This window comes from Amblyomma maculatum, chromosome 11 (assembly GCF_055883805.1).
Source record: "Amblyomma maculatum isolate TAMU_Amacu chromosome 11, ASM5588380v1, whole genome shotgun sequence".
Taxonomy (NCBI): Eukaryota; Metazoa; Arthropoda; class Arachnida; order Ixodida; family Ixodidae; genus Amblyomma; species Amblyomma maculatum.
Window position 1 is genome coordinate 32,374,166 of NC_139354.1, and position 13,630 is coordinate 32,387,795.

The 13,630-nt window shown below is 46.9% G+C and overlaps 1 protein-coding gene across 1 annotated transcript in view; it reads left to right on the forward strand.

The window, feature by feature from the left end:
- Patr-1 (Protein associated with topo II related - 1) overlaps window positions 1–7,214 on the forward strand; it is a 30,636-nt gene extending 23,422 nt beyond the window's left edge. The window contains exons 18-19 of the mRNA XM_084583331.1: window positions 4,130–4,230; window positions 5,138–7,214. Of these exons, the coding sequence (XP_084439457.1) occupies window positions 4,130–4,230; window positions 5,138–5,450 (414 nt within the window). The 3' untranslated portion in view covers window positions 5,451–7,214. The remainder of the gene's footprint in view (window positions 1–4,129; window positions 4,231–5,137) is intronic.
- Window positions 7,215–13,630: the final 6,416 nt, after the last annotated feature.

A 13,630-nucleotide genomic window follows, 5' to 3' on the forward strand; every position in this document is an offset into this window, starting at 1 on the left:
CGCAGAGGGTTCGCAACACACGCTGGAGAAAGCGTGCTGAGCTGGCTTGGCGCATGCGTAGCGCGTGCTGAAGGAGAGAGCTCGGCAAAAGAATGGGCACACCCACGCACATGGCTTGCAAACGTCATGTGTTGGCGCGCGGGAAACGATACCTGCAGATGGGCGCGGCGCCTTCCAGAACTCTCCCTTCTCATTCCTTCCGCGCGTGGCTTGAAAACGTCACGCGGCAAACGGCCAAGGGTGATGCGATCGTCTTTGGGGAAGGCACACTTTCCAGTGCGTGGTGCGGAGTTCAATATATCGAACGATCGGTGAAATTGAGTTCGATATATGACGCGGCTTTCCTATACTTTTACATGGGATTTTCAAGGGGATATTCCGTGAGTTCGATATAATCAAAATTCGATATATCCGGGTTCGATATAACCGGGTTCGACTGTGTACTAGTAGCAGGTTCTTAAGGGGGGACGTGGGCCTCGAAAGTCGGAAAATCGCTAAAAAAACCGGCTTTTCAAAAAGTACATATCTCGGCTGTATATGTTATAAACTACCTTTTCTATAATTATAAACGCCTAATTCATCGTGGAACTGCTTTAAATTAAATATACAACTGGGCGCGGCAGCCTGTGTCGCGAGCGAACAGCAAAAGTACCCAAACTTCGCTCGCGCACCATTTCTCTGCTGCAGAACCGAGCGCCGCCATCTTGGTTTTTTTTTGTGTGTGAATGCTTGCCCTTTTCCATGTTGCCTTCGCCGGTGGCGTCCGCGGCGTAGCAGAAGCATGACTCTCTTGTGATTGGGGGCCTCACAGGGGCTGTGATTGGACAAAGCGCGTGCTCCGTGAGAATGCGGGGGATCTCGCAACTGCTATTGGCTGCTGCGCGCGCTGACGCGCTGGCCCCTCCCCGACGCCTCGTCTGCTCTGGCTGCCTACTGAGCTGGCGTTCTTTGTGCTCTCGTTGAGTCGCTTCACGTTTCACCATTTTTGAGATAGCCGTGATCATCGCTGGTTACGGATTCTGGTGGCGTGTTTTGAACGGTTTTGTGCACCTTGTGGATTGTCGCACGGTCGACCACGATGCGCACTAAGAAGTTGAAACACTGCATACGTCGTTCTGTGAATGCCATCCGAATTGCGAAGTTAGCGAAACGCGTTGCCAACGGTCGCGGAGACGCTTTTATCAGTGCTGCCTCTGCTACACCACTACTAGACCGACTGAGCTGCCACTTCCAACTGCGTATCTTTCGCGTCAACGTAAGGAGCCGGCGATTGAAGCGTGCCTGCTGTATTAACCATATCAACCTCGGCGATCTCGGCCTCTCGTATTGCATCTGTCATCGCAAGCAATAACGCGTCGTCAGCGTCGTCCACTGTTCGCATGAAAATACACTTTCCGAGGGAATCGGCGAGGTGGAGGCACAACGTGCTGCAGTGAAAAGCAATGTTTAGACTTGGAAATGCTGTTTTAAACTTCAAGGGCCATTTTCTCAAAATGAATTTTTTTCATGGTATGGTTGCTTATTCCCGCATATCTCTGGAACCGCTAATCAGATTCCCACCTGTTTTTTTTATTGTGTGCCTGAATAAATTTTCGAGGGCAAGACAAGCTCATGTTTTCAAAATATTGAGTCTGGAATTCATAATAAACAATCAAAATTAGGCTAATGCAAGTCTAATTAATGGCACTAGCCTCAATGCACTGCTAACATTTTTCTGCAGGGAAATTAAAGAAAAGGACTCTGTCTTGCCCTGTGGTACCTATTCAGGAACCATCATAATGAATTCCATAGTGCCAACACGTTTTCCAAGTTCACCAGGCATGGTACAAGGAACCCGTGTGAACCATTCTGATATACTTCTGTAACTTGAGTACCAATGCGTGCAGCTCCATGAAACTTCGCAGATATTCAAATGGCTGTGCCATGAGTCTACCCTGAAAATTTCATTCAGTTATCTCAAGAAACAAAAAAGTTAGTATTTAAAGGTAGCCTCCCCCCTTAAAGGCGAGAAATGGGATCTAGATTTTATAGTTACTTACCCACGTTTCCAGGCAGTCGGGTATTTGGCTGTGCACAAAGGAAAAATACAGAATGCATAAAATGGGAAGACCAGAGCAGTCGCTATTCACAAGTAGTTTGTGGCGCCACGCAGCCCGCATGTCGCCATCTCTTGTTGTGCTGTACGCGTCAGGAGAAGTACACGGAGGCGGGCGGACCACACATCACTGGTATTCCGATCGTTTTCCACACCACAACAGTGGCGCGCGGCTGCACAGCTAAACACTGTAGACTTCACGACCGCTAGACATGCTGTAAGCATCGCGTGCTGTACGCATCGCGATTGCCTGTCGCACTGTGTGCGCCATGAGTGGTGAGCTGTGACTGTGCCACCGTAATAAACCTTCTCGGACGTAAACAGATCTGTGCAACTGCCTTTCCCATACTTCTGCATACTTATTTTCTTTCGTTTTGTTTATACGTATGTTTAGACAATACGAATTTTTTTTGAGACCTCGTGTGATTAGTATTACTGAGGTTCTACTGTGTTATAGCTTTTGAATATTGCACCATTGGTGGAAGGTCACTAATATTCGGGGGAAAAAAAAGAACCACTGGCCCAAGCATGGAACCCTGCAGCACACCTAGACTAATGCATGGTGTTAGGGAGGCTAAATTGTTTACAATGTATTGTTTCAGTCCTGAAAAATAGCTCTTAATTAGATGATAAATTTTGCTTCTGAGACTTCAGCTTTCCGATCTTTGTTGTAGTATTGTGTCGTCGATCGTTTTAAGAGCCTTTAATATGTATCTCTCAGTATGCTGCTATGGCTGGTTTATTATTATGCAGTGCAGTATTTATGAGTTGTGTAAGCACAAGAACTGCGGTTGACGTTGACCTCTGGGGCCCGGAGCCCTGCTGATTGCCTTTTCAAAGACTGTATTAATTGCATTTAACGCTGGTATCTTTATGTAGTTTCGGAGGTCAGATCACACACCGCCTTCAAAGATAGGTATAACCTTTGCAACCTTCAGTTCGTCTGGCAGTGGATGGTTAAAGATATGTAATAGATGTACTGCCAGTATATCAATGTTATTCTTTATCAGTCTAACAGGCATTTCATCAAGTCCTGCCACCTTTCCAGCTGAGGGGCTGCTGAGTGCTGTGATTATTTCTTCCATTTCTGTGTTAGGCAATTCAAAAGTGTTAACACGCTTTGGCATCTTCGCCGGAGTGTGTTACCTGCGTGGCAACTGTAGGTCTCATGTAGGCAACTAGGCACTAAATGATTCAGCAGTATCATGTCAAACGTCTCGGGAAGTATAGTGTTCTTTTTTTTTCTTCTTTTTATTTCCATGCGTGTGTTTCACTAGTGATGAAGAATATATTTTTTTTTCTTTCTTTCTCATAAGAGATACAGGCAGGTTCCGGCGATGCTCAAACATGGTTAGGTAGTATTCATTTGATCTCAACTGCTTCCATTCGTGATTCCATTTCTCCTTTTCTTTCAGCACTGCTAATATTTCATTCAATATTCATCCACGGGCACGTTGGCTGACTACTTAATAGTGTTCAGCGGAGAGCTCTGTTCAGTGGCATTTTTAAGGATATCTAAGAAGTTTTCACACTCAGTATTGACGACCCCGCCGCGGTGGTGCAGTGTTTAGGGCGCCTGTCTGCTGTGTCCAAGGATGCGGGATGGAATCCCGGCCGCGGCGGCTGCTTTTTGATGGAGGTGAAAAGGAAGGCGCTTGTGTGCACGTTAAAGAACCCCAGGTGGTCGAAATTTTCGGAGCCCTCCACTATGGCGTCTCTCCTAGCCTGAGTCGCTTTGGGATGTTAAACCCCACAAACTAACCAAACCAAATCAGTATTAACGTTTTCATTGTACCTACATGCAACAACCGCTTCCAGCAACTGTAGGCTGTTGATCGGCTCTCAGCAGTTTTAAAGCTTCGCCGTGGGGGTCCTGTTGGCCTCAGTGCAAGGCGCTCTCCACTGCTGTGAGTCTATTGAAATCTCGCACCAATTCGCACGTGCCCCAAGGAATCTCAGTTTCCTTCCATCCACCGCTGCATTGTGTGTTGTGTGTGTGTGCACCCTCCCTCTGATGGTCTAGTTTTATTTCAGTTTGCCCTCCGGGTGGCGTGTGCCATTGTGGTCCGAGCGGAACACCACTTCCAGGACGAGGAAGCCAGCCGGAGTGTCTGCAATGAGATACAGCGGAAGTGGTGGGTACTGCAGATTTCTGGTCGTCTCTTCATTTTTTTTATTGTCTGTTAGGGCTGCATTTCTCTCAGGTGTAGTGTGCACTTTCTAGAAATTTCAAGGAAGCCTAAAGAGTAATTAAGAAAGAGTTCTGAAGACATGGGCACAGCGATGTTTTATATACCGGCGAGGCTTAGCCCTCGCACAAGACAAGCACTGTGCGTACCGCGCGTTGGTCATTTATTGGCAATGCCGTTTTTCCTGTGATAAATCTGCACAGCCTCGATAAATTGTTTTACATATAATTTGCTAAATGTAATGAACAGTGTGATGCACAGTGTGAAAAATTTTAGAAATTCGGATGTAATGTGTTCGAATCCTGCCAGCGGCAAGTGGTTTCTTTTCCTTCTACTTTCTAATCATTTAATCAATTATCTCATTATTACTTCATATTGATCAACACGCACACATTAAAAAAAAAAGAAAGAGAAAAACTCCCTGTGCTTTTCTTTGTGTAAGTAGCCCACTCCTTATATGTCTCATATGAAGCTCCTCATTTTGCTTGCAGTTGTTTGCTGATTAGTTTAACGAGAGCTTCAAATTTGGTGACTCTAACGTCACAGAAAGCTTAAAGGGTTTATCACACAGCTCCCGTTCTCCCTGTTAGATCACGTTCATATGCGGCACTTGCGACATCATGCGATGTTCCACGTCTGCCACTCTGAAGGAGGGTGGCGCTGGTAAACTTTCTCAAGGCTAGACTACCCGCAACACACGTACCTGAGAAAGTAGAAGATTGAACAGCCGAATTATCTCCACGATTAATATACATCTGAGTTTAGCTGTATTTGAGCAAATGTGCATGGCTGATGAGTCAGGGCTGCGACTTAAGCGGTTAGTGTCTTCAGTAATTCTGTCTTTGCGATGCAGGGCGAAGCTGCTTTCGGAGATGGTGGACTTGCTAATTGCGTCACTCAGGAAACACGATGACGGTGACGAAGGTGCTAACGATAACGGCGTGCACGACGCAGCCATTCTGCTGCTGCTTCCACACGAGCGGAAGGCGCTCGCGTCTCAACTGCAGCGCTTCGCAGTTCACATTCAGCTGGCGGATGCGCTGTCCCAAAACTCTGCCCCCGCCAACAAGTCTATTGAGCAGGCGGAGGAGCTTCAGCTACAGCGCCAGCACAACGGATTCGGCGGCTCTCTGTACCGGGGCGAAACTGTGACGGCTGTCGACTGAGTTGAGGGGCACTTGGTGTGAAAGGCCAACAGATTAGCAAGACTTTTGGCGCTGTGGTGTGATGTTTTTTTTCTCTACTTCCCCGTCTAGACAGGCTCTGCAGAAGAGGCAGCTTCTCTTTTTTGTTTCTTTTTTTTTCTCTGATGCATTTGCATTCCTTGTCAGTCAAGTTTTCTTTTTGTGTGTGTGTACGTTGTGCATCGGGTATCTCCCAGCCCATACAAAATTCCAATAGGAAGAAGACTGGCACTGCAAAATATATGTGCCCCACAGATAGTGCTCTCTTCTTATGCAGTTCCTGAAAGTGTGACGAACCATGGTATGGAATTTCTATCACAGTGTTGAGAATTCTTTTTTAATGAATACTTAATCATCACATTTAAGTACAAAATTTCGGGGAGGCTTGAAGGGTGGTTTCCATACCTTGTTACAAATGCACAGTTGTGTTGGTGTTGGTGATTTACAAAAGTGCCATGGCCTGTGCTGGTGTTTTTTGGGTGTGCAGTAGGAATTGCTTCGTGGAATTGGCGATTTTTCGTTGGAAGTAGATTTTTTGCAACTTTGGCGGGTAGAAGACAATTGATATTGACAGGCAAAGAATATGACTGCGCAAGATTTGTGCCGACAAGGACCTTTGTTTAAAATCATCGAAATCATTTCCTCACCGGTCCATATTGCAGTTCTGTGTGCTCATTTTGACAGTCACTTCCATTTGGTGAGTTTTGTTACCCTCTGTTTTGCAAATATTACTTTGACGCACAGTTTGTGGTCTGTTTCACTTTGCCTCGAAGCTGCGTTTTTAATTAACTGCATCATCCATCATGGTAGCTGTGTTACGGAGATATGGAATGTGGTAATTGTGTAGTGTCGGCAACCTTTTTTTCTTCATTTTTTTTTCTTTATGGGCCTGTGATAACCATGCCTTCATTGATTATAAATGAACGCCTGATCGTCTTCTAACAGAGCCTGCTAGGTCTAGACGCGGGAAAATGTCCCCGCAGGTAAGTTTTGCGATTGAGTCCCACAGGTTCAAAATTGTTTGGTTTAGGGTTTCGAAAGTTTAAATTTAGAACGGGTTTCACTAGCAGAGCAGAGCCTGTAGCGTTTTGTGCTATTCTCTTGGCAGACACTGTGATAAGAGAGGGTATCCAAATTCGTTGCAATTTGTAGCTGGCTTTTGTAATTTGCAACTCCCCCAATGCGTCAGGTTCCCATTGCCTCTTTGAGTGTTGCGTGTTACATCTCTTCAGCCTTCGCTCGCTGCTCTCGAAGTGCCCCCTTACATTTGCTTCAGGGGTTGCCTTCCTTCTTAACTGTGGAGCACAATGCATTTTGATGTTAAGTTTTTGTTAGACGAATTTTCGTTCTTGCTCTGTTGCCTTAGCCCGTGTACAGTGTTTCGATTCACCGTTTACCCTCCACGTCCACTTGTGTCCCATTGCAGTCAGATTGTGTGCAAAGCTGTTGAAATCTGTTTCAGGTTCCTTTCCGCATTCTCCCCAACCCCCCCCCTTTTTTAATGGTATTGTCGCAGCAAGCGTGTGATGCACCGTTGTTGTGTAGTTCTGGACGCAGCAAGTTACAAGCATTTTCTTTTAGCATAAGAGAAGTTGTTAGTTTGTGCATTGTTCATTTGCGGTGCAAACAGTGTCCTTGGTGTTGAAATCTTGATTTAATGCCAGCGGCCCTTGTAAGCACTTTTGTGACAAGTCATCACTGTACAGTCGTCAGCAATCGCTTCAACAAGAACTTGTTGCTGAATTGTCTCTGCTCTTTTTCTGTCTTCTTTGCACCTGGGTACTGGGTGCTCCAGATTTTAATGTAGCAGCTTTTAAGCTTCGCTGCTGCGAGGCTGTTCTGGCCTGAACTGGGAATTGTATCACTGAGCGAACCCTGCCGGGGTGGTGCAATGGTTACGGCGCTAGACTACTGTTCCCAAGGGCGCGGGATCGAATCCCGGCCTCGGCGGTCGCTTTTCCATGGAGGCAAAAAGCAAGGCGCCCGTGTGCTGTGCGATGTCAGTGCACGTTAAAGAACCCCAGGTGGTCGAAATTTTCAGAGCCCTGCACTGTGGCGTCTCTTATACCCTGAGTCACTTTGGGACGTTAAACCCCATAAACCAAACCAAACCATATCACTGAGCACATGCCACTGAAATTATCATAGATTTCCTGAGCAAGCGGTCTTCGTATGTCTCCAGGCTTGCGAATATAAAGACAGGATGAGCACTTATTGTCCTGCTTTTCCATGCTAAGCCTCTCTAAAAATAAGGCCAATGCAAGAAGCTCACAGGCTTATTCATAAAGTGCCCGGACTGCCCTACTGTGTGAAAAAAATGAAAATCACTTTTGGAGAAAGGGCTATTTCTTGCTGTGCTTCAAGGGAATGAAAAAATGTGCAGCAGACAGCAAATGTGGAAGACTCTGGATTAATGTCTACAGGCTGGGAATCTTCAGCTTGCACCAACTTTGGCCTGTGCAAAGGCATGTTTCGCTTTTAGCCTCCATCGAAATGATGCTGCCGTGGCCACGATGTACAGCCCTAGGTGTTTGCTTCTAAGGTGTTTAGCAGGGCTCCCTGGTACATCCAGCAGTCCAAAGCTTGGGAGGTTAGAAAAGACGAGGCCTACCTGCTTTTGAGGTTATGATCGCTGAGGATGCATAATGAAGCACGCTACAGAACTAAAGCAAACTCCTCTGGTTGTATACTTCTCATGGGGCTGTACTGGTTAAACGTACCATATTACATATGTGCACTCGACAATTTGTAAAAAAAGTAAAGCCCGAGGGATTTGAACATTGATGTTGTGTAGTGAGGCTCCTGCAGCGTTCTTGGAAGTCTTGCCTGTGAGAAGAGGTAGATTCGAAAATCTTACCTGGGATGCATTTCAAGCCACAGAGTGTTGCCCAGGTGAAGACCCCCTGCTAACCATTGCCTGCATGCTGGTGACCTTTCACTCGCATTACCAATGCAGCGTTTCTCGTTTATCGGGAGCCTAACGCTGTTGTCATAAGGGGCACTGAAAGAGGGCCCAACTAGGGTTATGAAGGGCAACGAAACATATTTAACCGCCTGTGACCCATAGAAAATTTCGCTCTTTCTTATACACTAAGGTAGGAGGAAGCTGAACGTCGCTAACGCGGCTCACCATTACGCAGCAACTTTCAAATCCCCTACACTTCGCAATGACGCATTTACCTGAATGCAATAAATGACACGGAGTAAAGCTGAGCGAACGGTTCTAAATGGAACTAATGCGCAAAGTTGTCTCGCCGTGCATATGACGCTGCGGAGGACTACAATCAAGATGGTACAGTCATGAGCAATATGAGCTAGAACTAAGTTTGCGCATTCATTTATTGAGTACTCTATAATTGTGTTCGACAAGAACAGATTATTTAGTTTTTTAAAGAAGTTTCCTTTGGATGCATAATATCCGTAGGTTGCCATCATGTTTAATAACTACCGACAATGTTCGCAATTTTGTGCAAAAAGTTTGTTCCTTTTCATATTGCTGATGACTGTACTTGCTTGGCTGCTTCAGGTAAACTCGTATGCGCAGTGGGCTTCGTGAAATCTATTCGTTCGGTATATTCACTCATGACCTTTATGCTAAGCTTGATTGCAACTATAGACATGCATTATTTCTAGACTGCGCAGGCTTGGGACAAAACCCCGCCGCTGTGGCGCAGTAGTTAAGATGCCCGACTACTGTGCCGGAGTTACCGGGTTTGAACCCGACAGCCGGCAGCTGTGATGGAGGCGAAACGGACAGGCATCCGTGTGCTGTGCGATGTCAGTGGACGTTAACGACTCCCAGGTGGTCGAAATTACTCTGCAGCCCTCCAGTACGGCACCTCTTTCCACTTTCACTTCCCTTACGGCTCGGTTCAGGCTTCCACAGAATACGTGTGACAGATGCACCTTTCCTGTAAACCGCTATTCGATAAAGCGCACAAGCAGCTGTAATACTTTAAAATGGATAAAAGTTTTCCTGACTAAACGCTTCTAGCGCGTTTCTGTTACCACAGGTCAAGTGTTTCTGCGTTTTTGAAAGGCTGCTGGCCAGGGTACGGCACAAACTGAAGCTTCGATCAGGTGTCGGAGATAGTCTCTGCAAGATACTACGGCTATGCCCGCACAGGAAACCCGCATAAATACAAATCAAAACTTTATCATGCTCGCCTTCGAAAGCCAAATTACCCTTCTCTGGCCGCCGATCCTGAGCAGTGACGTCAATAGCCACCTAACGTCAATATCCGCGACGGCATCCATTGGTCCGTCTCTGACTGACGGGTGAAGGGTGCGGGCGGAAACCACCAATTGTGTCAGCCGGTCGGTGCGCGCGAATTCTCTTGCCGGTTTCGTTGTCGTTCCGAAGTCGTTCTATGTGCTACGCCATTCCTAAAGCTTTCCTACACTCACCGCGCCTCCCGCCCAGCGCGAAAAAAAAATTGCGAGGGACTTTAGCGATTAAAGTAGTGAAAGGCGAAAGCCTGTGCCGCATTCTGTTACGCAAATGTCACTAATTAGACGACAAAGATTAATTAAATAATTAGTTAATCGCCTAATTGATAATTAATTAATCGTTAATTAGTAATTGATCATTGATCGGCATATGGCCATTAAAGCACGCATTCGCGCATACTGTGGTGGTGCTCTGTGATTGGTCGAGACCTCTGACGCCATCCCGCCTCGACCAATCAGAGCTGCCGCAAAAGCGGGACACATTTTGTCCACGACAGTATGCGCCATTAAAGGCTTTCGCATTAAAATTTGGCTTGCGGAGGCTAGATGGTTAAGCACAAGAGGGAACAAGCTCCGAGAGAGAAACGGCAGAATCGGTTGATAGCGGTGGCTATAACTGCACAACTACTCTTCAAAAAATGGTGCTTCGAGTTCCTCATCACCGGGGAAGAAAATATTTTCGACCGGAAGATGGACCGTGGCTTTTTAAAGCGAAAGTCATCAGCTCTGCTATTTGACTTCTGGTGCGGTGCGAGGAGCCGGCGCCACGCTTCCTCTTCTACCTCGCTTTCTACTCCGCATACCTGCTGCTGCTTCTTCACACACCTAGCAACTTTTATTAGTACCGCTATATACTCCGTTATTGTACAAAGAGTACTTGACGCTTTTAATTCTCCTGCCTACCCTTTCCCTCCGCTGCCCATCTGGCTTGCCTCCTGGGACCTCCCCACTCGAGATGTCCTCGATCTGAGGTTCGCAGACACCCATGGAGTAGTCGCGCGATGGAACCATGTGGTTCGGCTTCATTTTCTTGACGTTCGCAGACAGCCATATGTATGAGTTAAACCGTGCTTAAACGAGCTTCCGCTCTGTTAACTATATTATATGAGTCTAACAATTATAGTACCACAGTGTAACCAAGCATAACAAAGCTTTCGCTTGCATAGTTGGGCTTAGCCGAGCTAAGCCACATCAATTTTTACACTCATTTTGCCCCGTTTGTTTTGAACGCATCACTTTGTTTTTCTTTAACCGCAGTCACTTCAAAAGTAGCCATGTCGTCGCTTTAGTGCGAAAGCGCTCGATGCTCTTCACCACCACTGACCAATAATCTTAATTGTCCGATCTTGTTTGTACCGTCGCTCTGATTGCGGTGTCGCGCTCCAGACCAGCGGCTCCAACGCGCGAGCCTCCCCGACGGGTCTCTCGGGTTCGCCATCCATCAGACAGTGATGGAGCCAATGACTGAAAAATAACTGATCATGACCTCTTGAGTGCATTCAAACTACAAATGTTTCGGGGGTTTAAGCGTTGCTTTAGTGATAAGGGCGAAAACTGTGAGAGTATAGCCACGGTAATCCCGTAACAATGCCTTTTCAATCCACGATTTTTAGTGCGTAGCACTATAACCGCAATCGCGGATTTCGCCGATGTCTGTCCGAAGCCGCTCACTTTCTCTCTTTTCGTGAAGTTGAAGTGCAGGAAGAGAAGGTGACGACGCGCTCGTCGCGCGGCTCAGCTTTGAGGAGGCGGAGCGGTAGCACAGCTGCAGAAGCCGTTCTCTCTCTCTCTGTCCATCCGTCTCTCCGCGGACTTGAAGAGGAGGAAGGGCAAGTGGCGACGCCCGCATCACGCGACTTAACATTGAGGGAACGGAGTGGCCACATAGATGCACCCAGTGAGAGTAAGACAGTGAGAGAGGGGCGTGTCTGTTTCGTGTGTGGCGGTCGTCACATGGGCAGCGTTGCACAAGCGCACTCCGGTGTTAGCAGTCGTGTGTCGTTCGCACGTCCTCAACTTCAGCATATCTCCCCTCGCATCAGTCACTCCTCAGCCTTCACAGACAGCAGACATTCAAGCGCGGTGTTCCCTGGATCTCGGCTCCGAACCGCTATCGCGTCGTGAAGCAGATAGCTTATGCTCACCTCTGCGCCTTAACTGGCGCTCGCCTTCAAGCATGTTTCCCTCTCTCTTCTCTCCCCCTAGGATCCCATCCTATACCTTTCGGCCGCAAAGCAGTGCATATAAAGGGGTACATTGTGCCTGTTTTCGTTCATTTCTGAAGGTGGTGTAAGGAAAGGTGAGGACGCGGCTGCGCCACGCGTTTGCTTCGCCGGGCCGTCTGACACTGCGGCGCAGGTTCGCCGTGCTCGACGTGATGAAGTACAACGGTTACAATTAAGGCAGCGGGATAGTGAGTCTACTGATTCTGATATTGCTGCTAAACGGTGCAAGAATCTAGCACAAAGAATGAGGAAACGTGCCGAGCGTGCTCAGGAAACTGCTCAAGACACGCGTTGTCGTGAAACGGATGCCTTGCGGTAGAAACTCCAGGACAACGGGCTGCGCGACTGCAAGCGATGGAAAGGTATAGCAGGGATAAGCAGTGCTACGCACCTACTTCACATTAGATTAACTATGCAAATCGGCCGTAATTTTTTTTTTCGTGCTTTCTTAAAAACATTGGTTGACAGGAGAGGAAAGGCGCAGTATCTCGCACTTTTCTGAACCGCGCCGTCGGAGGAGCGGCTTCTGTTCCGCCTTTTTACAATACTTTGCTGTGCCCGTCAGCTCTCAAACATTTCGACCATTCTTTTTCGGGCAGTTGTCCGCACTGTGCGGAGAAGTCTTCGGACATTTACTACATGGTATGGGCCTGCCCCTCCAACCTTGCTATCTCCCCTCACTCCAACCTTACCTGGGAGGAGGCGACCCAACTCGAATGCTCTGACCTACAGGCCTAAAAGGCACTGAACATTTTGGAATCTTCGAAAACCTCGTAGCTCGCTGACGCACCGTCAGCCTTTGCTTGCTCCTCAAGGTTTTGCATAGCTGCCTAAACAAATCGCTTTATGTCACTCATTCGACCAGCATATCTCACCACACTGCAACGCACATTTCAGATTTTCCGGCCCCTTTCTTGCACAACTTTTTCATATTCATTTTTTTTTTTTCAGAACGGTCGTGAACTGAATGCCTTCTCCACCGATGTTACATGGCCGCCACGTATCCATCTACATTTTTAGATGCTGTAAACCCTCATATACTTGTGCTTTTTATTGAACCACGCCTTATGTAATACCTCTTACGGGAGTCTTTAAGGTGAATCAAGTAAAGCGAAATGAAACTTTAAACACCACGCTGCACTGTAAACGAACAAAAATTTTCGAACGAAGCACTCGTTTTTTGAAACGTCGAGTCTTTAGCGATGGCGCATGGACTTTACATTTCGCCTGACATTTGTGCTGTGCCAGCAATCGAGCAGTTAGGGCAAGATTTAATTTATTCTTAAACCAGCAGTGTACAGATTCAGCGCTCTGGGCAAGCGTGTTATCGGTTTTACCATGCCCTTCGTGCTTCTGGTTTTGGTGAGTGTTTTGGCAAGTCTCCATTCACTCAAGAAACGTCGCTAAATATATGTGAGGTACATTTCGTGATTGAGTGTAATCTCTTCGTGTAATAAAAATGGAAGATCTTTAGCATAGTTAACCATAGTATTCAGCGAAAGCTTCACAATATGGTCACGCTTGTACGTAGAACTGCTTATTCAGACATATGTTTTCAACTTGTGCTCCGCATTATAATCTTGTCTTGGACTTTCATTCTGGCTAAGCGCAATGTACACATCTTTATACTCAGTGTAGTGAGCCATGATGATTTTCAACTTTGGTATCGATGAATTTAGACTGTGGTGTTTCTTTGGGGAAGACGAT